This window comes from Hypanus sabinus, chromosome 9 (assembly GCF_030144855.1).
Source record: "Hypanus sabinus isolate sHypSab1 chromosome 9, sHypSab1.hap1, whole genome shotgun sequence".
NCBI lineage: Eukaryota > Metazoa > Chordata > Chondrichthyes > Myliobatiformes > Dasyatidae > Hypanus > Hypanus sabinus.
The window spans coordinates 140370032-140396968 of record NC_082714.1 but is presented as its reverse complement, the minus strand read 5'-3'; the positions used below and the strand labels follow the sequence as shown (position 1 = coordinate 140396968).

The 26937-nt window shown below is 39.8% G+C and overlaps 1 protein-coding gene across 1 annotated transcript in view; it reads left to right on the top strand.

The window, feature by feature from the left end:
• Nucleotides 1–26937, top strand: part of soga1 (suppressor of glucose, autophagy associated 1) — a 125248-nt gene that overhangs the window by 9407 nt on the left and 88904 nt on the right. Inside the window, exon 2 of the mRNA XM_059980704.1 lies at nucleotides 12515–12739. Within this exon, the coding sequence (XP_059836687.1) occupies nucleotides 12515–12739 (225 nt within the window). The remainder of the gene's footprint in view (nucleotides 1–12514; nucleotides 12740–26937) is intronic.

The following is a 26937-nucleotide window of genomic DNA, read 5'->3' as shown; positions in this document are numbered from 1 at the left end:
GTGATCTTGAAGTAAAGGAGCCATTAGGAAGTAGTGATCATAACATGATAAGTTTTTATCTACAATTTGAGAGGGATAGGGGCAGATCAGAGGTGTCAGTGTTGCAATTAAATAAAGGAGACTACGGAGCCATGAGGGAAGAGCTGGCCAAAGTTAAATGGGCGGATGCCCTGGCAGGAAAGACAGTGGATCAGCAGTGGCAGATATTCTTGGGCATAATACAAAAGATGCAAATGCAGTTCATTTCAAAGAGGGGGAAGGGGCCACAGTGGTTGACAAAGGAAGTCAGAGATTGTATAGCATTAAAGAAAAAGAAGTATGACAGGGCTAAGATGAGTGGGAATACAGATGATTGGGAAAGTTTTAAGGAACAGCAGATCTTAACTAAAAAAGCAATACGGAGTGAAAAAATCAGGTATGAGCTCAGTCTAGCCAGGAATATAAAAGGGGATAGCAAAAGCTTTTTTAGCTATGTGAAGAGAAAGAAGATAGTTAAGAACAATGTTGGCCCCTTGAAGAATGAATTGGGAGAAATTGTTATGGGAAACAGGGAAATGGCAACAGAATTTAATGCATATTTTAGATCTGTCTTCACCAGGGAGGACACAAGCAATCTCCCAGATGTATGGATGGGCCAGGGTCATAAGATAACAGAGGAATTGAGACAGATTGACATTAGGAAAGAAACTGTGATGAGTAGACTGGTAGGACTGAAGGCTAATAAATCCCCGGGTCCAGATGGTCTGCATCCGAGGGTTCTAAAAGAGGTGGCTCAGGAAATTGCGGATGCATTGGTAATCATTTTCCAATGTTCCTTAGATTCAGGATCAGTTCCTGAAGATTGGAGAGTGGCTAATGTTGTCCCACTTTTCAAGAAGGGAGGGAAGGAGAAAATGGAGAACTATCGCCCTGTTAGCCTAACGTCAGTCGTGGGGAAGATGCTTGAGTCCATTATTAAGGACGAAATAGTGGCACGTCTTGATGGCAGAAATAGGATTAGGCCGAGCCAGCATGGATTTACCAAGGGCAAATCATGCTTGACTAATCTGTTGGAGTTTTTTGAGGGTGTAACAAGGATGTTAGACGAGGGTAAGCCAGTAGATGTTGTGTACCTAGATTTTCAGAAGGCATTCGATAAGGTGCCACATAGGAGATTGGTGAGTAAAATCAGAGCTCATGGCATTGGGGGCAGGGTTTCAACATGGATAGAAAACTGGTTGGCAGATAGAAAGCAAAGGGTAGCAGTGAATGGGTGTTTCTCAGACTGGCTGGAGGTGACTAGTGGGGTACCACAGGGCTCTGTATTGGGACCACAGCTCTTTACGATTTATGTCAATGATTTAGATGAGGGCATTGAAAACTATATTAGCAAGTTTGCTGACAATACTAAACTGGGTGGCAGTGTGACATGAGAAGAGGACGTTAGGAGAATACAGGGAGACTTGGATAGGCTGAGTGAGTGGGCAGATACTTGGCAGATGTCATTCAATGTGAATAAATGTGAAGTTATCCACTTTGGAAGCTGGAACAAGAGGGCAGAGTATTGTCTGAACGGTGTCGAGTTAGGTAAGGGAGAAATGCAAAAGAGACCTAGGAGTCCTAGTTCACCAGTCAATGAAGGTGAATGAGCAAGTGCAACAGGCAGTGAAGAGGGCAAATGGAATGTTGGGCTTTGTTACAAGGGGAATTGAATACAAGAGCAAGGATGTTCTTTTGCATTTGTACAGGGCCTTGGTGAGACCACACCTGGAGTATTGTGTGCAGTTTTGGTCTCCAGGTTTAAGGAAGGACATTCTGGCAATTGAGGAAGTGCAGCGTAGATTCACTAGGTTGATTCCTGGGATGGCAGGGCTGTCTTACGCAGAGAGATTGGAGAGATTGGGCTTGTACACGCTGGGATTGAGGAGATTGAGAGGGGATCTGATTGAAACATTTAAGATAATTAAAGGATTTGATAGGATTGAGGCAGGAAATATGTTCCAGATGTTGGGAGAGTCCAGTACCAGAGGGCATGGATTGAGAATAAGAGGTCAGTTATTTAAAACAGAGTTGAGGAAGAGCTTCTTCTCCCAGAGGGTTGTGGAGGTGTGGAATGCACTGCCTCAGAAGACGGTGGAGGCCAATTCTCTGGATGCTTTCAAGAAGGAGCTGGATAGATATCTGATGGATAGGGGAATCAAGGGATATGGGGACAAGGCAGGGACTGGGTATTGATAGTGAATGATCAGCCATGATCTCAGAATGGCGGTGCAGACTCGAGGGGCCGAATGGTCTACTTCTGCACCTATTGTCTATTATTGTCTATTATTGAGCCATGATCATAGTGTGTGTACCAACATGGAAAAAGTACAAGTTAATTCTTCTTTGGCCTGGAAGAAATTGGAGTACTGGGTAGAAAGAAGGAGATCTTCTTTGGAGAAGGAGATGTTCTCTCTTTGGCTTTGTGCTCCAAATTCAATCACATTGGTCAATTGTGAGCCCCCACCTTGGCTTCAGTCCAATGAATTGCTGTTTCCTCATAGTGACAACATGACAAAGTGCCCAGGCTGACATCAAGGAAGCACGAGTAGAAAGTTTAGTCATTTTCACCCAATCAGACCCTGATATGGCAGAAAGAAGGCTTAAAATGCATCCAAATCACAATGGTGAATGGAGGGTAACAGGAGTCAAACTGTGACTTCCAGATGCATCACCTCACCGGGCCACTCTTGGCTTTGGTTTTGCTTTTAACCAGAGGTAATGTGTTCAGTGGTGTAACTGCAATGCAATATTTTAATAAAGCAAGTCATTGGTTTTGGTTAAAAGCAATAACAAAGCCAGAAGGTAATGACACAGAAAATCAAAATTGATACTTCATTGGTCAAGATCTGGCTCATTCTGTCCTCTCTGTGCGGACATAATTTTTTTGGAACCTTTATAATCCTATCAGTGCAGGCTGAGTAGCCGAGCTCTGAAGTATATATCCCAATCTAAAAATTCTCCAACACAAAAATTATTAGCTTCCGTCAGGTTTTCTCATCTTTGCTTAACAACTAAAAGGCTCCAAACGGAATAACTTATAGTGCTATTATCCTAAAACACCATAGGAGAGCCAGTATTAAAATAGCATGCTTTTTGAGATTTTAACCATTTCAAATAACTTCTGTAAATGTTACCATGGAGAGCATTCTGACAGACTGCATCACTGTCTGGTATGGGGTGGGGGGGGGGTGGTCTACTGCACAGGACTGAAAGAAGCTGCAAAGGGTCATAAATTTAGTTGGCTCCATCTTGGATACTAGCCTACAAAGTACCCAGAACATATTCAAGGAGCGGTGTCTCAGAAAGGCAATGTTCATTATTAAGGACATCCAGCACCCAGGGCATGCCCTTTTCTCACTGTTACCATCAGGTAGGAAGTAGAGAGGCCTGAGGGCACACACTCAGCAATTCAGGAACAGCTTCTTCCACTCTACCATCCGATTCTGAATGAATGTTGAACCTGTTAACACTACCTCACTTTTTTTAATACGTTTTTCTGTTTTTGCATTATTTTTAATCAATTCAATATACATATACTGTTATTTATTTACCCTTCATCTACATAGTATTGCATTGAAGTGCTGCTGCTAAGTTAACAAATTTCTTGTCACATGCCGGTGATAATAAACCTGATTCTGATCTCCTTTCATTTTCTTTCATATTAAGAATGGGAATATCCTTCCCTCCATATTTCATGCTGGAAAAATTATTAGATGGTGCTCACATTGTTGCCCCATTTTATAAAGTATATTATTTGAGACTTGCTGAGCTGTGTTTTAAAATTATCTAATGTAAATATACAGTTTAAAGACTTGGGTAATTGTAAAATATCATGTACCAAAAATGGGTTATTTTATTTATATATATATAATATATAAATTCAGAAGAAAGATTTTGTCTTCAATGAAAGATTTAGAGCTTATAGCCTCGTTTCTTTAACAGTTAAGATTAAGATTTAGTCAGAAACCATAATATCAAAAGCAAAGTGAGTGATGTCTTCAGAGAACTACAAGTAGCTGATTATTTTGGCATTTGGCATTAGTGGCAGCACATTTGTATTGTCAGATAAAATTTCTTGACACCTTTTGACATGCTCATTCATGTGGCTTTTGTATTTCACATCAAACCCTTTAAATTGAAAAGTTGTTATAGTGGAGGCACAAAGTTAATTTGATAGGAAGAAACTGGGGAAGAATGAAGCCCAAACTTGTCAACCTCTGTGACTTTAGAGTGTTAATATCCAGTCAGCAACTGAATGGATATCTACACTCTCCAACCTCCTGTGCTTAATTAATTATCACAGCCAACCTTGTACTCAAATATGCTTAAGGAAGAGAAAGTATTGACTTCAGTAGGAGCCAGCAGATAAATGGCAACACAAAAGTTAATCCTTCAAATATGATTTTTTTGTTCATGGAACTGAGTCAGAGTGCTCTTGACCATGTTCATTATCACAATGAGTTTGTACTTTGGGCTCACTACTTAGACTAGACGTGTTAGATTTTATTTTATTGTTTTATACTTTAAATGGAGTATATTTCTTCTATTTGGTTGTCTTGATTTCCCCCCATGATACTACTGTTCAGTAGATAACCAATTGTTGTATCTTATTTAAAATCAAAACAAAAGAAAGAATCCATATGAATATTTCTTTCTTTGAACCAAAATGACATCCACTAACATGTTTGTTTCTCAGAAATGAAATTTGATCTTGGCAGTTGTGCTGCATTTAACAAAGTTTCAATACTAACCCTACGGCTTGCTAGTCAAAATTTGGAATAGTAAAAGTTTTGCTGTGGTCTGTTAAGGTTGTCATAGCCAGGTGAGGTAATGGTGATAAGCTCTAACCACCTATTAAATGCTCCCAATAGTGTTCATCTCAAATAGCCTTTGACAACCAAGTCCAGCGCCAGGCCTTCATATGTGGCTTAGCTACTAAGCCTGGCGGAACTGTTTTTACTGACAGGAAGGGGCAAAAGCAGATTACTGGCACCTTAAAACCAGACACTTCAGGCAGATGGGGCTTGTCAGCTGTGGTTGATCTCAAACCTCCGCTGCCTTGCAGCTATACCCACTCATGGGGAAGGCTTCGGGAGTAAAGCCTGAGGGGGGGGAAATTTCGAGCTGGAGTCTCTAAGGTAGTCCCACATTGAGTTCAACACTGACTGGCAACAACTTTATCAGTCTGTGCTGTTCCTTTGGTGTCATCAGCTCTGTGGAGTGGGGGGAGCCTGCTACATTTTACATAGGAACCATTTTTTAAGTACTATATCCTTGTATCATATGATGGAGCTATAATGTTTAACAATTAAACAGCATTATTTATTCCAAACTGAATTTGATACAAGGTATTGGTCAGTGTTCTGTTTACTGATGCATTGTAGCTGCAGATGGGATGGTTCTTCCCTCTTTTCCAGAGTATTATTGGTCTGATGAACACCATCAATACCAATGACCTTTCACTGTTGGCTCATACATCACTATCAATGTGTCAAGGTTTTAATTTGTTTGTAATGGAGTAGATTATTTTTATTACAAGCTGCATTGGTTATCTGCCCCTGCCCCTGAGTGGGTGGGGGGGGGGGGGGGTCAGTGAACAGCCTACATTCTGAGTGGTTCCTTATATCCTAAGAGGGGTCCATTGCAAATCCACTTAACCAGGTTGCTGGAAGATTAAGTTCTTCACCTACACACAGCTACAGTGCATCGAAGTTTTTCAGCGCCCTGATCCCCTTAATGGCAGGAGGCCCCTGAATGGAGTCTCTAGCTAAGTCTAGGCTGTGAGTGGGGACTCACAGAGTGGCATGAGGTGTTGGAGGAAGGGAAGTGATTTAGAGCGAGTGCAGTCTGAAGGAGGGTGGTAGGGTGCTGGAAAGACCTCTAAACTTCGGTTTCATGGTGAGATGAATAACGTGCTGCTGTAAAGGAAGATATAGGATGCTGCAAGGTTAATTTTTTTTTAAAAGTGCTTCCTTCAGTTGTAAAACTGACATTTCTTAGCTCAGTTCTTGTTTGGTTTATGAAGTGGTTCTGAGGATCAACATACAGTGCCTGGCTGCCTTAGGCACTGCCTGCTGAACTTGTTTGGGAGTTCTGCTCACTAGAGGTTAAGGACCAGCGCACTGTGGGCATTACAGGCAACCATCCTTTTACAGAATCCACCCCATGAATAGCTAGGAGCTAGGATATTCAAGGTCAATTCCAGCATTTCAGATTTATTCCCTCCTCCGATGTTAGTCCAGACAAACCAACTCACGAAGTTAAAGCCCTCCATGCATAAATGGGTATTTCTTATTGTTTTTTGCGGTTTAAATTCACTGAGAATTTCCATTCTGATGTGGCACTGGTGGGTAGTCTGATGCACTGCTGATGGATTTCTGATTAAGTTTCTCGGCTATTTTCCCTTCATAAATGCTGCCTGATCTGCTGAGTTCCTCCAACGTTTTGAATGTGTTACTAGAGCAAAAATATTTTTTTGCAGTCTTTCTGGACATTCTGGACATCCCAAAGTCGTTTTGATAGCTAGTAGTCACTTATCTGAAGTAAGAAACAAAGGAATCTTAACTTAGAAGATAAAGGAAATGATCGTGGACTTCAGGAAGGTGCAGATGAAACACCCGTCCCTGCAAATACATGGCTCCTTCATAGAGAGAGTTAAGTGCGCCAAGCTCCTGGAAATTCACATCACGGATTACCTCAGCTGGTCCCTCAATATCCACCTCCCTAAAAGAGAAGGCACAGCAATGCCTCCACTTCCTGAGGAGACTGAGGCAAACAAGGCTCCGCACCCCCCCAATCTGAACTGAATTTTACAGGAGCACTATTTGAGAGCATCATGACAAGCTGCATCCCCATCTGGTATGGGAGCAGCAGAACATCAGACTGGAACCCCTACAAAGAACTGTTAGAACGGCCAAGAGGATCATAGGGATCTACCTACCATCCATCGGGGACACTTGCAAGAAAGTTGTTTACACAGGGTCCTTGGCATTATTAGCGATCCCACCCATCCATCCAGTATCCTCTTGGACTTTCTACCATCAGGCAGGAGACTCTGAAGCATAAAGACAAGAAAGGTCAGGATTGCAACAGCTTCCTCCCTCAGGATATTAGGCTTCTGAACTCCCTGCCACGTTGCAGTCAAAGTCACTGATTCTGTTCTTTACTCTACAATACGTATTTAATTTATGCAGTTTATTTATGCATAAATCATTTGTAGATTTAATTCTTACTTTCCCAATTTATTGTGTGTTATCTGTACTACTGTGCTTTACACCCTGGTCCAAAGAAACATCTCGTGTGACTGTATACGTGTATATAGTTAAATGACAATAAACTTGATTTGAACTGCAAATTGTGCACAGCTGTCTTCCTTTGGAAACAAGGTGATAATGACCAGATAATCCATTTTAGTGATGTTGGCTGTACACCAGGAATAACCTCTGCTATTTAAAGTACTGCCATGGGATCTCTTCCCTTCACTTGAAGGCAGTAAAACATCTCGCTCAAGAAGTACACCTTTGACTCATTCATTCCTTCAAAAGAATTTTAACCTAGATTTATGCTGTTAAATTTCTGGGATGGGCATGAACCTGCAAACTCCTGACCTGTGCAAAGGTGCTCCCATCTGAGTCACAGCTCACTTATTAAGACTGGTTATTAGGCACGGCACAGCAGAGATATTTAATAATAACTTTGTGCTGAATTGTTCACTTATTTAGAAGATCACTTTAGCCCAAATTTTGATGGAAGGTTAACTCCATATAAATGATACATGATCTATATAAGATGCAAATCAGACAGCAGCTTTTAATGGAAAAGTTTACAATTTTGCAGTAAGCCATTTAAACATCAGTGGGTTGCTGTAGTTCTGTTAGCTTCTCATTTTGCATTAGAAATGTCCATTAAGTTCACTACAGGATGTCTCCTAGTAATGAGTAAAATAAGTATGCATATAAGATTGTTTTGCTAATTACTAGTCGACTAAAGTAGTGGGGGGATGGGAACCATAACAGCAAGTTAGTAGATGGTAGGGTGAAGGGCAAGTGAGATGGTATGTCAAGTTAAACTGAAAGAAAACCTGGTAAATTCAAGGCTAATAAACGTATTTCAACTCAGGGGTTCATGTATTTATTTCAGCATTTGGAGTATTATGGATAAGGAAAATGAATTTAGAGCCTGGATCAGTATGTTGAATTATGACGTTGTTACCATTACAAAGATCTGGTTGCATGAGGGACAGAAGCTCAACGCTCCTGCATTTTGTTTCAGATATGGGAGGGAGGGAGGGTAAAAGAGGTGGAGGGGCTGCACTACTGATCAGGGCAAATGTCACAGCAGTACTCGGAGAGGACCACATGCATGAGAAAATCTGCAGATGCTCGAAATCCAAAGCAATACACACAATGCTGGAGGAACTCAGCAGGCCACGCAGCATCTGTGGAAAAGAGTAAACAGTCAGCGTTCCAGGCTGAGACCCTTCTTCAGGTCTCAAGATGAAGGGCCTCGGCCTGACATGTAGCCTGTTTATTCATTTCCATAGATGCTACCAGGCCTGCTGAGTTCCTCCAGCATTTTGAGTGTGTTACTAAAAGGTATGTGCTGGAGGGATCATCCAGAGTCAATTTGGTTGATATACAGGCGGTGAACATTTAATATTATTTGGCATCAAGATTGACTTAACATCATAGGCTGAATGGCTTATCCTGTGTTCTAATATAAAAATTACTTATGACAGTCTATTTAATCTTGCCTGTAACTGTGTGGAGAATTATTTTGTTGTAAATTTTTTTTCTGAATCTGAATAATTTTTTTTGCTCCCTAATGTAATATTTCTCTTGTTATTTCTTCTACAGCTCATTTAAATACATTCTAATTAGTTCTTTGTTTATTTTCTTAACCATCAAATCTCACCAGTTAAGTAGATGCACTTGTTTTCATTATTGTACAATAGCGTTTCAGAAACTATTATTCTTACTGCATCATTATCATTTAAGTCAACTTTGGGTGAAATCCAAGATGTTGTCAACCGAATCGGATGCAATTCTACCAGCAGAAACGGGACTTTTATGGCTGCATCAGGAAGCATACCAAATGGTCAAGCTCTCCGTGCTCACCTTTGGCCAAAAGATTAGTTGGGCTAGCCTCATGCAATGGCTGGAAGACCAAATCAAAAGATTGAGTCCTTGCATTGAGTGACTTGCCTCATGATTTCCCCAAAGCCTTTCTGTCAGTTATCGAGGCAGAAGTGTGAAGTGAGATAGAATGCTGCCTGTCCATTTGCCTGGGATACTTTCCACTTGCGGAGATGCGAACAGATCCAACGGGAAAAAAATCAAGCAATCTCTGCCACCCCAAACATTTAACAGGATACACTGCAGTGACTTCCCATTGTTCCCTTGCCAGTGCTTTCCACACCCAAGGGCGGGTGGCGGGAGGATCTCCCCGGGCAGACTGCCTGGCAATGTTTAGGGGGTATGTTCGTGCCCGGGTAACTATTGAAAAGGAACACGCGCAGTCCACAGCGGCCTTGGAGGAGTTTCGAGACCGTTGGGCTCCGCGGGGTGTAAATGCCATCGTAGATAGGGATGGCAACATTCTGGTGTAATGTCTATTGTCTATTTGTAGTGCAGTAATTGTGTTTGCCACTGTTTTGTATATATTGTATAGCACCGAAATTTGTAATAAAGGATTTTGTAATAAAAAAAGGGCAAGGGGCACAAAACTTGCTAGTACCCTTCCTAGTCATACACTGCCCTGCCTTAAAAATATATCCTCGATGATAAATGGATAATGGAAAATCTTGGATCATCTTTATTAGCTTTATTTGTCACATGTATGTTAAAACATACAGTGAAATGCATCAAAGACCAGCACAGTCCAAGGATTGAGCTTGGGGCAGCCCACAAATGTCACTGTGTTAACTAGCACTAATATAGCTGCAAGTCACTAACGCTAACTGTACGTCGTGGAATGTAGGAGAGAACCAGAGTGTCACGGGGAGAACATGTAAACTCCTTACAGACAGTGATGGGAATCGAACCCCAATCATTGGGCGCTAGCGGTGTAAAGCGACTACACTACTGTACCGCCCTAATGAAAAGGAAAGAGTGACCATAATGTTGAGAGGGTTCTACATCATTCGAAAATGTTCAGTCGAAAATCAGGGTTTGCAGTCTAAACAGAGAAAACTATGAAGGTATGATGGTCAGGTTGGCTGTAGTAATGCATCTGCCTAACTCATGAATGTATGTCAGATGTCATGACAGTGAACAAATTAAGGTGCTTAAAGAAATAATGCATAGCTTGTAGCCTGTCTACATTCTTTTTTGAGACACAAAACAGAAAATGAAAAGTAGTTTAACTGTATATGACAGGAGAGGTTAAAGGTGGTATTAAATCAAAGGGAAACATTTGTGTATTTGCAGAGAAAAAAGGCAAGCTTCCATTTAAATTAAAGAAGATATTCAGCCCTTGGCACCGTCGTGATTGTCAGAAGCGAAAATCCCATCAGTCCTGTTCTGCAGCTATGTCCTTCCCTGAGGTCCTGCAGCATACTCTATTTGGCCTGCCCATCAACTGTGATGTTTTTTTTGCCACTAACCTCCACTAATGGATAATTTACAGTAGTCAGTTAGATTGCTTTTGGAATGTGGGAGGAAATTGGAGAACCCGGCAGAAATCCGTGTGATCATTTTGAAACATGTCTGTGAAATAGTCTGCATTCTTTTAAATGTAAATCTTACTCCTGGTGTTTACACTGTTTATAGGAGCTTTGTTTAATTTCCGTGAAGTTGAAGAATAGACCTGAACATATCTGCTAATCCTTACCAAAAATGTAGCCCTCATCAATTAACCCCACACTTTGGCATTGAAATTCCACCTTGCACTCACAGGAAGTTGTATGTTTTGAGGTTTTTTGATCATTCTGCCTGTGATCATTTAAATTCTGTCTACTTCAACACAAAGCCCAAATGTATGTGCATCTGGTATTGCTAGGCTGCCAGAAAAGCTGCACTCAAATTTGGTTGCTCAGTATTTAAAAATGATTTGTTGTCCCTTGGAAGATTCCATTGCTCAATAACTTGATGTTCTGTAGAATTAATTTTCAAAGCCAGTAAAAATCATGAGCTCAAGTGTGGGAGCAATTGTTAGATGATGATTCTAGTTTCTTTACCTTTTAATGGGTGGTTAATTTGGATAGAACTTTTTCCCCAATAAATTGTGCAGTGTTACTGTAAAATGAAAAGCATATTGAGTTGCTTGCTGACTACAGCTGGGCTAATCACAGGAGGCAGTGACGTCTGTTCTCATGCAGTCCCTCCTCTCTGTGGGGTTCATGGATGTGAAGCTCCTATTTTTGTGATGCTCGTCGCTGCTCAGTGTACTGATGACATTTCATAAAAGACACATCTCACGCGATCATTTAATTGCATTTCAAGCAGCCGGGACATCTCAAGGTTATTAGCATGCTTTGTTAAATCTGCTATTTATTACTTTGCTATTCACCTTCCCACCCAATCTGAAGAAATTTACCGTCCATCTGGTGGCTTAATTATTTTAAGAATTTAAGAAACTTAAATTTGTTTATTTTTTTCAATTGATCCTTTCTAAGAGATACTGGAGTACCAACAAATCACTTCATGCAAGTTTTCCTTCCTTTTGCATTATTGTGGTTGGGTATACAATTGTTTAATAAGTGTTTGGTGCAACGGCCACAACTTTCATCCAAGGAGCAGCTAGGCGATTTAAATTCAAGTAATCAAATAGATCTGGAATTATAAATCATCACAGTAACAGCAGCAAGGAAACTAGAATTTTGTAGTTAAAATTCCATCTGGTTCAACAATGTCTTCAAGGAGATAAGTCTACTATCCTTGCCTCGTTTGATCTATATGTGGCTCGGGATCTACCAGTATGCTGACGCTGAACTCAGTCAATGGATTAGGGCCAATTAGGAATGGACAACTAACATTGGCATTGCTGGAGGTATCCACGTTCACTGAATAAATAACAAAAAAATTATTAGTGAAAAGGTACAGAATGATGGAGGGGGGAAAGCTTAACACTTTATGATGATATCCCATAAGCTTCTGATCCAATCCCCTCGTGACTGTGTACGTGACAGAATATTGTGGGAAAATTAAGAATCTTGAGTTAAGTGTGAAGAAAAGTAAAATTGTAATTAGGTCTTTTACATGCATATCTCAAACAATTGAACAAATGGTTCAGTTTTTTTCTTTATAGTTAAATAATTGTTAATGCTCTTAATATTGCTTATTTCATTCCTGTTCACAGATGGACTGGAAAAAATGCAATTACAACATTAAAATTATCAACAACCTTTGAGGATTGATGCATAACATGTAAAATAATATTACACTGCATTGAATTAATTGTTCTTTGGATTATTACAATATTTTTCTGCCTTGTTTTAGATTTTTTGTTTCAGTTTGTTTTTAAAACAAAATTTACTGATGTTTCCTGATGTTAGGATGAAATTGAAGAACTTCGAGCAGAGATGTTGGAAATGAGGGATATCTATTTGGAAGAAGATGTGTATCAGCTGCAGGAACTGCGTCAGGAGCTAGACAGAGCGAATAAGACGTGTCGGATCCTTCAATATAGACTGCGAAAGACTGAGCGGAGAAGCCTCAGAGCAGCTCAAACGGGCCAAGTTGATGGAGAACTAATCCGAAGTTTAGAACAAGATGTAAAGGTAAGAAAAATTATTAGGATCATATCAAAAGGGAACATGTGATTCTTTATTTAAGTTTTTTTTATTTGCAAAATTTAAATATCACATCTTTAATTATGTAAAAAATCTTTCCATATGTTTTTCCTGTTCAGTGTTTGTTGACAGAGTGTGGCTGAATGAGTTTGGTCAAGGAAGCTTTATTGCGATAAGTAAGCTCACAGAAGAGTGAATGCTAATACTGTGTAATGAATTGTTTAGGCATACTTTTAAAAATCCTGCTGTTGTAACCCCAATGAGAGTATGTTATTTACTTGATTTTTCAGTGGTCAGGTTGGCTTTCTTCTTGGGAACCAAATTCAAAAATCAATGCCATTGCTAGAGACCAAGTGCGGGGAGTTATCCTGTACGATGGACCCTCCAATCTGAAACAATATTCTCATTCAAAAAGTTGAAGAAATGTATTCGATTTTCTATTACTACTAGCAAAACAACCAATCTTGAAGTGATTAAGCTAATGAAACTAAAACTAGCAATATTCAACATACTTAAGCAGACTTAAACAAAGTTAAGTTAAGTAATTTCAAATGTAATTAAGCAGTCAACAAGATATCCCACCTGGCGGTCCCCAGCTCTAAACTGCACAAAACAAAGCATGAATACCCTTCTCTTTAACATGCCCCCACACACATGACTAGTTATCATAATAAACGTGCAAACGGACTACAATGCAGATAGAAAACAGATGCGTGGCTCCTATAAGTAACTTACTTGCTAGTAAATAAATATCTAATCTGGCCTGCAAGAGAGCCCAATGTCTTAAAAACAATAATGAGATCTAGTTTTTAATTCTACAGTGCTGCAGGTCCTTGGCAATATTGCCCAATTCTTCAGGTTTTCGTTAAGGTGACATACCCTCCAAATATACTCTGAAAAGGATCTGAACGGATTATAGTTGCATGCTGGTTGTCAGACAGCTGAGGATTTGGTTCTCCTTAGTTGTATGTGATTTAGTTGTATGATGGGTCGTAAAGCTCATCAAAATCAAAACATATTGATCATTGCCACTAACCTTCCAAACACAAAAGCCATAAACTGGATTGGATTAGCTTTTTTTTGGATTTTTTTTGGTAAATTGGATTAGTAAGTATGCCGATGATACTAAGGTAGGAGGTGGATAATGAGGTGGGTTTTCAAAGCTTGCAGGGAGATTTATGTCGGTTAGAAGAATGGGCTGAACGTTGGCAGATGGAGTTTAATGCTGAGAAGTGTGAGGTTCTACATTTTGGCAGGAATAATCCAAATAGAACATACAGGGTAAATGGTAGGGCATTGAGGAATGCAGAGGAACAGAGAGATCTAGGAATAACAGTGCATAGTTCCCTGAAGGTGGAGTCTCATGTAGATAGGGTGGTGAAGAAGTCTTTTGGATTGCTGGCCTTTATAAATGAAAGCATTGAGTACAGAAGTTGGAATGTAATGTTAAAATTGTACAAGGCATTGGTAAGGCTAAATTTGGAATATTGTGTACAGTTCTGGTCACCGAATTATAGGAAAGATGTCAGTAAATTAGAGAGAGTGCAGAGACGATTTACTAGGATGTTACCTGGGTTTCAGCACTTAAGTTACAGAGAAAGGTTGAACAATTGGAGCGTAGAAGGTTGAGGGGGGATTTGATCGAGGTATTTAAAATTTTGAGAGGGATAGATAGAGTTGACGTGAATAGGCTGTTTCCATTGAGAGTAGGGGAGATTCAAACGAGAGGACATGATTTGAGAGTTAGGGGGCAGAAGTTTAAGGGAAACACGAGGGGGTATTTCTTTACTCAGAGAGTGATAGCTGTGTGGAATGAGCTTCCTGTAGAAGTAGTAGAGGCCAGTTCAGTTGTGCCATTTAAGGTAAAATTGGATAGGTATATGGACAGGAAAGGAGTGGAGGGTTATGGGCTGAGTGCGGGTAGGTGGGACTAGGTGAGATTATGAGTTCGGCACGGACTAGGAGGGCCAAGATGGCCTGTTTTCGTGCTGTGATTGTTATATGGTTATAAACAACATATGCTATCGTCAACTGAGAGCTTGTAGTCGCAACCGTTTATCTTGTAGCCACTCAAAGTAAACATCAACCTGTATTAATAAGCTAGTTTTCACAACCTGGATATCCAAGTGATGCCTTACAACAGTTAGTACTTCCTCAACAAATACCATGCAGTGTACATTGTGAGGGAAACATCTATTCAGCACAGATTGAGACATTCCAGCTTCTTTGAAGTATTGGATTTAATTGGCAAAAACTGCTCCTTTCATACCCCTCCTCCCCTCAACAGGCTAGTGCAGGCTGGAGCTTTTGGTCTCGATCTCTTTCTTCTTTTCCTGACAAGTGCATTGAGAGTTTGGTTCTCAGACTTATTCATGGAGCTAAAGGAATGCCATCCCTGGATGGCAAAGAAGCTCAAGGGAGAATTGATGGGATGTGCAACTAAAGATGCTGAAAGCTCAAAGATAGTTTCAAACGTATTGTTGGCTTTGAAGAAGGTTCATAATGGTCTTCACTCTTCCCAGTGCAGATTCAAAGAGTCGTAGTCCAGTTAGAAATCATTCGATAACAATTGCTGCAGAGATCTTCTAGTAAATACCTTCTTTTTGTGTTGCACAGAGATTTGTGAGAATTGGAATTACCACAACTGTACTCCTATCCTGGTTCACTTCTTATGCCAAATTGGCATTTAACCAGGTTGGATTTGCAGACACATGCTAGTTTTGAATATTAAAATGTGAAAAAGATTCTCTTAAATTTTAAGGACCTTTTCTTAGACTGGAATAATTATAAAAATGTGAAAGTTTTTAAATTACCAAGTTCAAAGCTTTAAGCAAATAATTCAGTTGCTTAATTTGTCATTCTGCTCTGAAGTATGGTTTCTGTGGAATGACTGGGGCCCAATCTGTGTAGGCAGTGGTCCCACTGCTAAACTTTTGGGATCCTTTAGTTATACTGAACTGACTGTTGAGAAATACAGCGGGCAGCTTACTTTCATTAATGAAGACCAAAACTACTGCTGAAGGCCCTTTCCAAATGAGATTTTGATGATTGAGACAGGCATGAGCACTGATCTGCTTTGATTCTTCAACAACTAACAAAATAGAATTTTTGAAGTTCTCCAAATAGCCCTTCCTGCATAGGCAGTGGGAGCTGGTGTGTTGCCATGTCACTAAGTTGCTTTTTCCCTTCATTAGACAATCTGCAACCTCTACTGCCACCACCTATTTACAAAAGACTGAACTGTATTCTTGCCTGGGCCTCTTGGTTTGAGGATGTCCAATTTATGCATTGATGGTGGTTGCTCAATCTTAGGAACACTGCTAGACATTAAGGGAATTTGGGGTTGTTAGCTTTTGAAGCAGTGGTATACAAATCGTTCTCATACATAGTGATTATGATAGCAATTACTGTAAATGTTGAAATGATAATTTAATTTCATACTTCAGGTTGGTAATAATTACCAGGAAATATGCTGGTGATGTTGCTTCTGATTTAAAGTTCATTACTGTTTTTATACATTACATTTCATGCTTGTTCATTGACACTGCAGAAAACACAAGTAAGATTCGAAGAGCCCAAAGATGTTTAAGGATGACAGTTGAACTCATGAATTTCACTGAGGGACACTGTGTGGTATTCACTGAACCTTGCCCATTTTTGTAAAGATAATGTAATGCAAAGTGAGTGGTAACCCCCAAGGAGTAATTATCAAGGATAAGCTATACCAGTTTCACCAGTTTTACTGCGAGCAGGATAAATAACGAAAAGAAATATTTCTTATAGCTTCTTATTCTTATATCAGTCTTGCTAATTCAAATTTCTTTCAAATTTAACTAATTGAATTAAACAACTTTCTAATGAATAAATTCTCTCTCTCCTAATGATGCTCCCACTGGAAATAAGTTTAGATTAGGTGACTGTAACAGAAGTAAAAATGAGTTCCCGGTTTAATTTCTACAGTGGCAGCTCCAGGCACCAAATAAGTGTGTGTAAATTTGCCTGTCAGAATGTGCGTATTATTTAAATTAATGTCATACCAAACTCCTACCATTCATAGTGTTATTGATTTTTTTTAATAAATCAGATTGTTCAAAGGTTCATTTTCTAATCGAAGTATGTATACAGAATAGAACTCTGAAAGTGGTCTTCTCCAGATAGCCATGAACAGCAAAACCATGGTACTTGTTGGAAGAAAAGACATCAACTCCACCCCCTGCTCAAAAAAGTCAAATTAACAAAAACTTGCAAACTTCAAACTCCCAACCCTCTCCTTTGCAAAAATATGAACGCCCACATGAGGGATAAAAAACAGCATTAACATCAAACCCGCAATCCACTCTGTCACACACAAAAAAACTAACAGATCGCCCACATGATAGAACACCAACAACATCAACCTCCAAATCCCAAACCACTCCCTCGAACAAAAACCTAACATATCACCCATCTGGAAAATGGTAATAATAGTATTAAACCCCCAACCTCCAACATGCCAATCGGCGACAAACAAGAAAACAGAAAACTAAAGGAGACCAACATGGTCATAGTTTGGGTTAAAATTTTCACCTTCAGGAAGTATTGTGTATTATTTTAATAAAACTATTTTGTTTCATAGTAAAATTTATACATAGCCATTGCAAAGGAAGAATTGCAGAGTTCTAACTAATAGATGCTGGTTATATGTTGTGCAATCTCATTTTACTTTTGACTTTTTTTTTAACTAATTATTAGTCTCTAATGGGGACTAATATTGTAGTGAAGTCATTCCCACACCGACTACACTGAGTTGTGTTAAATCTATTAGCCACATTTCAGAGTCAATACATTGGTGCTAGAAATAAACTTTAAAATCAGTGTTTATTCGTCTTAGCAAAAATACACTTCTAAATAAATTGAGGTTCAAGCGGACTAAAATTTACGTCATTATCCACAATGACAAGTTGTGGAATGACAGTTAACTACTTGTCATAGTGGAGAGCACATTGAACAACCAGTATTTCCTCATTTCCAGTGAAAAGTTCTAAATAGCACAGTAAAGACCCAACTGTTCAAATTAAAATAATTTATTTTTGCAGAAGCAATGAAATTTTACATTCTACTTGGTCTTGTTTTAAAATTCAACCATTTTGGATGAATTTAAGACTTTTATTGGAACAAATTACTGGAGTACAACTCCCAAATAGTCCACTATTATTTTTATTAGGAGACATTGAAGGGACAATACCGAAACTTAAATTGAACAAGTATCAGAAAAAATTTATAAAAATTGCATTGGCAGTAGCCAAAAAAATTATCGCAGTTAGTTGGAAATCTGATTTATATTTAACTATGGATCGTTGTATTCCATTTGAAAAAATTACGTATAATTTAAGAAATGAATATGATATATTTTTGAAAATTTGGCTCCCATACTTACAAAAGATAGGATTAAATACATAGGTCCTTTGAAGATAAAATTATAGTAATTGGGGAAAGTAAAAAATAAATATCAAAATTATTTTGAACTCCATGGAGCATGTGGGGATCCTCCGATATCTAGGCAATCTTTCTCTTCTTTCTTTTTTTTTCTTTAGATAAGGGTTAAGGGGAGGGGGGAGTGTTAATATTATCTTTCTTACTATTTAACTATTACATTTATTCTTCGTAATTTCTAAAAATTAATAAATAAATAAAAATAAAAAATAAAAAAAAGCAAGGAAACAATGATAAATGTTTATGTTAGTTGGAAAGCAAGATCAGTCCACTTTTCCAAGTGGGAATTCTTGGTTAAAATAACAGAGCCCCATAAATTATCAATCTATTAGATTTCTTCATAAAACCTTGACAATTCAATATTGATGGATGAAATGTATTTGCAGACTGTGGTATTGAGTTCTCCAGACTGGATTAAAATCTGGGAGAGTTCCATGTCATAAATTCAAAGTTTCAGTTTGATTCTGAGGTCAGCTGCTTTGTGATGGTGTGATGTGAGGTGAATTAAATCCATAGCAACTTAGAGCAGAGAGTGGGTGTTCTAAATGTTAATATATGTAGATAATCAAGTATTACAAAATGACCCATTCGGTCATTCATTTTAATTCTTTCCTGAGAAGACCAGCAAATATTACCGGTCCAGGAGTGCCTTTGAAGACACAATGGTGATCTGTCTTAATGTTTGCTTAATTTATTTTATTAGAGCAGGGGCTCCCAACCCGGGGTCCATAGACCCCTCAGTTAATGTTAAAGCTCCATGGCGTAAACAAGGTTGGGAACCCCTGATTTAAAGATACCGCAAGACTTCCAGTTGGCAGCCAAATGGAGTAGTCGCAGAGAACATCCGTTCGGTCCTACTTTCTATTTTCACACTCCTTCTTCCCCATTTTCTCATACCAAACTGTTGGACTTTTTTTACCCTTCCCTCTGCCTGCAACTTTACTCGCTGTACAATGACATCAAAGAAAATCCAGAAAAAAAAGACGATTCAGCGGCTGGCCTGACAGTAGATGCTATCTCCACGCTGCTAGACCAACACCACGTGGTGTTGGCGGACAAATTGAAGTCGTCTTTCAGCCTGCTGGAAACAAAACTTGATCAAATCCAATGCCAAGTGGATGACCATGGCCATTGCTTACCTTCTCTCTCGAGCTCACTATGGATGACCTGAGCCAGTGTGTCAGTGAGCTGGAATACGTCTGCTCCAGGCAGCAGAAGCTACGCATCCTGGGCCTGCCGGAGATCTGTTGAAGGCAGGTGCCCTACTGAAGTTTTTTCCAGCCTGCTTTGTGAGATCTTTGGGAAGGAGAAGCTCCCATTCCTGCTGGAGATTGATAGAGCCCTCCGTTCACTAACAGCTAAACCAGCCCCAGGACAGAGACCATGCCCGGTTATTCTTCGACTTCACCGCTACCAGATTAAAGATCTCCTGGGTAAAGAGGCTCGGCAGAGAGGGAAGTTAGAATACCGTGGCCAGCAGATTTGGGTTGTGGAGGACTATTCTCCCAAAGTTTTGATCCAGCGAGCTGGAGTGCAGAGTAATAATAATGGAGCTGTACAACCGAGGATTCAGCCCTTCCCTTCTGTACCCTGCATAGCTCTGCGTTACACTTCCCAGCGGTGACCAGAAGCAGCTAAGCTCAGTAGATGAAGCACGGAAATACATCGATAGCCTGCCCACTACAACTGGATTCTTCATAAAATATATTTTTCCCCATACCCTCTGCAAGGTAACGTTTGCAGTGCATGGATGCTGAGGTCTGGTCTGACTTGGTCGTGTTAGGTATTCACTGCCATGATAGGTGGAATAATACTCATTCTGTCTGCTCGAGAGAGAGAGAGAGAGTTTCCTTTAACCTCCAATTCAGTGAACTCCAACCTTTCGTGGGAAGAGCACTGGGTAAAGTCAGTTTTTTTTTTCAAATATCAGTTTATATTTTGTTTTATTGTTCAATTTTTAGAGCCATGTCTAATAAACCTTGTGGGAATTGTTTTATCTCTCATTAAGCACATTGTCAGTTTAGGAGTGTTGAATGCTTACTGTTTCCTTTAAGTAACAATAACAGCGTTGAAGACGCTACGCGTGACAGGAAGTTGTACTGTTGGATGATTATTGTTCTTAAGAGCTTGCTGCTAGGTTCTCTGGCAGCTGTCTTGTTGTGGGTTGGTGGGGTGGAGGGGAGGGTACTCCAATGCCGGTTTTGTTTTAAGAACCTTAGAAGTCTTATACAGGATTTATTTCTGCCCTTTTACTCTTTGTATTACACTTTTGCCTTAGAGCCAATACCCAAAAAGTGACACCGCTTCTGCCTATCAACCTGTATCCTTTTTAAAGGAGAATGGTTAGTCTGTTAAATTCTGCGAGCTGGAATGTCAAGGGGCTGAATCATCCTGTTAAAAGAAGGAAAGTGTTCTCACATCTCAAACAGTTTAACTCAGCAATTGCATTTCTACAAGAAACACACATTCGCAGTTCTGATAATTCCCATCTTATGTCACAATGGGTGAGGCTGCACTTTTCACTCCACTTTTCAGGCTAAAGCCAGGGGGGGTCTCAATTCTCATAAATCAAAACATTCCCTTTGAGCTCCACAACAAAATATCATATACAAATGGCTGTTTTGTCATTGTCTCGGGGAAATTATATAACACACTGGTAGCGTTGGCTAACATATATGCTCCTAACTCAGATAATGTGGACTTCATTGAACGTTTTTTTTCTGTGCTGCCTGATTTGAGTTCATACCCTCTCATACTAGGTGGAGACTTCAACTGTTGATTAGAGCCAGTGCTGGATCGATGGTCTCCTAATCCCAGAGTACTAAGCAAATCTGCCTCATTAATTCAGTCCTTCCTGTCCAACTATGGTGTCTCTGATGTATGGCACTTTCTCCACCCAAATAAGAGAGAATATTCTTTCCTCTCACACATCCATCACACTTTTTTTAGAAGTGACTATTTTCTAATTGATAATCAGCTAATTCCATCGGTCTGTTCCTGTGTATATCAGACCATGCTCCGGTTGTCCTGTCTATAATTCTTCCTGACCTTCCTCAAATAAATAAGCATTGGCATTTTAATTCAACCTTACTGTCAGATAATGACTTTGTAAAATTTATGGAGGACCAGTTAATCTTTTTCCTTAATACCAATATGTCACCTGAAACCTCAAGCCTGATTGTTTGGGACGCTTTGAAAGCTACCTCAGGGGTCAAATAATTTCCTACACTGTGAATGTGAAAAGAAAGAACCATAAAGAACGACTTGACCTGGCCAATCAAATTAAAGAAATAGACCAACAATATGCTCAAATTAAAAATCCGGAGCTGTACAAAAAACGTGTGGAACTCCAAACTAAATTTGACCTTATTTCCACTTACCCAATTGAAAGTTAAATCTTGAAGAGCAAGAGCCAGTTCTATATTCATGGTGACAAATCTGGTAAAATTTTAGCCAAACAATTACAGTCGGCTCTCCTTATCCGCAGATTCCGCATGTGCGAATTCAGCCAACCGTGAATCGCAAAAACCCGGAAGTGCTCTTCCAGCATTTGTTGTTTGAGCATGTACGGACTTTTTTTCTTGTTACTTTTCCCTAAACAATGCAGTATAACAACCATTTTACATAGCATTTACATTGTATTAGGTATTATAAGTAATCTAGAGATGACTTAAAGTATACAGGAGGATGTGCGTGGGTTATCGTGCATCAGGATCGAACAAAATTGGAAGTTCTCTTACTAACTAAGTCGGAACGGGTACATCTGGTACAATTTAGCGTCAGTTAGTCAAACGTTTGTCTTAGTATATAGTATATATTTTACCTTTCTATGCATATAAAACATTTAAGAATGTATATTTCAGCACCGGGCTCGGGAACTGAATTTTCCAAGTTTGATCCAGTGACAGACCACTTCTGAGTGCGCGCTCCATCCGTGGCGGGTTGATGTGGAGTATCAAAAACCCAAAACCCAATAATTAAACTACTGCTTTGCTTAGTAATTTTAGCTTTCATCGAGACAGAGCCTTTCTCACTTTATCCTTTAAAATTGTTCCACTTGTTGACCAACGTAGCCTAACGCTTTTCCAATGACCAATGGCATTTCACCTCTTTCCGATCGCTTTATTATTTCCACTTTATTTTCAATCGTGATCGTGATTATTTTTGTGAACGTAAACACTGTGTATTCAGAGCTCTGGCGCCGGGTCCTAACGTCCACCGCACTGAGACAGGTTGAATAAGGGACTTTAGCATCCGCGAATTTTGGTATCTGCAAGAGGTCCCGGAACCAATCCCCCACGAATAAGGAGGGCTGACTGTAAGGGGCTTCAAAGCCAAACAACACATCACAAAATTTCGAATGGAAAACGGAAGCATCATCTCGAATCACTCTGAAATCAACGACACATTCAGGAACTTTTACTCCTGATGTTACATCTCTGAATCCCCAAATGATAACATTTTTGTCAAGAATTTTTTTTTAAATAGCTTAAATATCCCTGCGCTCTCTCCTGATCTCAAAGTGAGACTGAATGAGCCAATATCATTAGAGGAAATGCCCTCAACCATCTCGCCACTGCAGACTGGTAAATCTCCAGGAACCCTTGGATTCCCTGTAGAATTCTTTAAATCATTTTCATCACTGCTCACTTCAATTAACTTTGGTTTTACCTGATTCTTTTAAACAAGGTAAACTGCCAGCGTCATTTAATGAGGCAAGCATCATTCTTCTAACAAAGAGAGGCAAAGATCCAACAGAGTGCTCCTCATACAGGCCAATCTCTCTGTTAAATGTTGATGTCAAAATCTTAGCTAAAGTTCTGGCCTGTAGATTGGAGAACATCCTACCTCCTATTATTTATGAAGGCCAAACCAGTTTTGTCAAAAACCGTCTCCCCTATTTTAACATACACCGTTGTTTAAATATCTTATACTCACCTTCAGTTGGATCTCCTGAATGTGTTATCTCCTTAGATGCAGAAAAAGCGTTCGACCGTGTGGAATGGAATTACCTCTTTGCTGTTTTAGAAAAATTAGATTTTGGACCGTTTCATCACGTGGATTAAACTGTTATATTTGTGTCCCACTGCCTCTGTTTTGACCAACTCTCAGCAATCCCAACCTTTCTATCTCAAACGTGGAACCCGCCATGTTGCCCCTTAATCCCGTTACTTTTCAGTCTGGCCATAGAGCCATGGGCGATTGCGTTCCACAGTTGCGTGCATCTGACGGATTTGGAGGGAGGGAGTTGAGCACAAAGTCTCCCTTATGCTGACAATCTTTTACTTTTTATATCAAACCCGATCACCACCTTACCCCCCCCCCCCCATGTTCTCACTCCTTAACAAATTTAGCCAGTTTTCAGGATATAAACTTAATTTACACAAGTGCAAACTTTTTCCAATAAATGGAGAAGCACAAGCTTCAGAGTTCCATAACCTCCCTTTTAAGTTAGTGAATCACCAATTTACTTACCTTGGCATCATAGTAACAAGGAGTTATAAGCGTCTTTTTGGAGAAAATTTCACTGATTTGTTAAATCATACAAAACCGAGCCTAACACAGTGGTCACCCCTGTCCATGCCCCTGATGGGCCGAATTAATGTTGTCGAAATGAATATCCTTCCTAAATTCTTAGACCTTTTTCAATCCATAACAATTTTCATTCCTAAAGTCTTCTCTGACTCACTAGACTCAGTCATATCATCTTACTTATGGAAGGGCAAGCGACCCCAACTGAATAAAGTCCATCTTCAAAAATCTAGAAGTGTTGGGGATATGGCTCTGCCCAAGTACCACTTATATTACTGGGCAGCTATCACACGCTATCTCATCTTTTGCTCCACAACCAATCTGACTTCCCAATAATGGGTGAACTCTATTAAGAATTTCTCTATTTCTGCACTTCTTGGATCCGCACGCACTTTCCTACACCTAAACCAATTTCTAATCCTGTTATCAGGCACACCCTGAGAGTCTGGGCTCAGTTCAGAAAGCATAGTGGTCTTTATGGCTTCTCTCTTTCAAGTCCTATTCTACATAAACCCTCATCCAGCCTTCTATACATGATCCAACGTTTCAAGACTGGTATAGAAAGGGCATCAAGCGCTTTAAAGATCTTTTTATAGACAACTGCTTTGCATCATTTGAACAACTGTCTGCAAAGTTTAATTTACCCAACACTCATTTCTTCAACTATTTGCAAATTAGACATATCAGCCCTTAGTTATCGAACTTCCCCGAGGCACCCAACACAAACGTCGTTGATACATTTTTCTGCATGAATCCATTGCGCAAAGGTCTAATATATACTATTTGTGACAAGCTAGCAATTCTGAGGTAAGCCCCCTTTGACAAAATTAAAACTGCCTGGGAGCAAGATTTAAATTTTTCACTGTCAGACAATGTATGGGATTAGTTAACTCAACCTCTTCATGTGCCAGCCACTGCCTGTTACAGTTCAAGGTCCTACCCAGGGTCCATATGTCTAAAACTAAATTATCTCGCATTTAACCAGACGTTAATCCCTGCTGCGACAGATGCAAAAGGGACGAGGCTTCCCTTATTCACATGTACTGGACATTCCCTAGCTTGGAAAAATACTGGAAAGATGTTTTCCAAATTCTATCCTAAATACTTAATTACAATCTGCAACCTAACCCTTTGATTGCTCTTTTGGGCACCTCTGGAGAGGGGGACATGCACCTAACTCCGACCAAATGTCACATAACTGTCTTTTGCCTCTCTTTTGGCCAGGCACACAGTCTTGCTCAGGTGGAGGGATGCTGCCCCGCTCACCCAAGCTCAGTGGCTTAGGGACATCATGTCCAGTCTATACCTTGAGAAGATCCATTATTCAACCCTCAGTCTGGACATGAAGTTCCAAAAGGTGTGGGGACCCTTTCTTGAATATTTTCAGAATTCCCAGCCAAACTAAAGGTTCATCCCTTCTTCCTTTTCTCTGCACATAACTCCCTGACTTTCAGCATTCTCCGGTAAAATTCTATGAACTCAGACGTGAAAACGTACAACAGTTTGTGTTAGGAAAGTACACCTTCTCTATACCAATGCAGCTCTGTAGGGATAAAGGTTCTGTTTAACCCTTTTTGCTAATGCAATGATGGCTTGGAGATGGGAATTGGGAGGGTTAGGTTGGGGCAGGGAGGAACCAAAGCATGATTGTACTATGGGTGCATCTCTTTCATAGATGTGAATTGTACATTTGTTATGTACTGCACAAACTTCCTTTGTACTATGCTTTCTTGATTTAAAAAAAAATATTGCTGAGGAAAAAAAAGATACAGCGAGCTACAAGCCTATCCGGGACTGCCCGCAGCCCACCTATTTAACCCTAGCCTAATCACAGGACAATTTACAATGAGCAATTAACCTACTAAGTGGAACGTCTTTGGAATATGGGAGGAAACTGGAGCACCTGATGAAACCCGCAAGGGCAAAGGGAGAATGTACAAACTCCTTACAGAGAGCGCTGGAATTGAACTCCTAACTCTGATGTCTCGAGTTGTAAAAGCATCATGCTAACTATGATACCGTTTTGTTGACAATCCGTACTGACTGGGCTCTGCTGTGCTATTGTGGTACCTATACTGATAAAGCAGCCCCTTGTGCTGGGATTTGAAGGCACTGACACAATAACAAGAGTTTCAGTATATTTTGAAACCATGTTGATTTATCTCTTGGAACCCAATCTTCATACATAACCTACTCATACCTGCTGCCACTGTCCTAAGCCATAGAAAATGTAAGTTTGGACCATTCTGTTGAAGAGGTTTTGGCAGGTTCTTACAGGGTACATTGTAGCTTATACATAAATCCTATAGGAATCTATAAGCACAGTTTACCGGTGGAGAAAGATGTTCATGATGGTGGATAAGGTGCTGACTTTGTTCTATATCACATTGAGCTTCAACGTTCAACAAAGCTGCACTCTTCAAGATTGAGAATTTTCCAAGACAGTCGGACATATCATTTGTAGATGGTGGAAATGGTTTGGAAAATAAAGGGCTGGGTTACTCTGCATAAAATACCCAGCTTCAATACCTATTGTATTTATCTCCATAGACTATATAAGCATCTGGCCATTTGTTTTCCTCTATGATATTGGAGGGACTTTGGGAATGATGATGCTGTTGAATTTTGAAGGAAAGGTTTTTCCTCTCTCTCCCTCTCTCTCTCTCTCACTCTCACTGTAATCGTTGGCCACACAAATGTTCTCTGCCACTTATCAGCCCAAGCCTGAATATATTTCAGACAATAGACTGTTTCATTATCTGACGAGAAGAGAATTTCTTGAACATTGAAGAGTTGAACATTTCGCAGACATCATTGAACCTTATATACTGATGCAAGATAGTTCATTGGTGGAATGTTTAAAGGTGGTTGGGCCAAGGATAGTGCAATAAAAGATTGTGCAACCACAACTTGTTACTGCCCACCAAAACTAGTCTTTGTTATTCTAGTCACTGGAGAGTTTTCTTTCTAATTTGCATTTACTGGGATTGCTTGATGTACACTTTGTCAAATGCCAGTTTGCGTCTCTTCTGCCCATTGGCAAAGGCCATGACGGCTGTACTGGAGCAATAAGTTATGGTGGTATAGAACCTTAGAGAGGTACAGCACAGAAGGAAGTCCTTCCTTCCACCATGCTGACCAGGAAGCACACCCATTTCTTTTACACTGAGTCAAAACCAGAA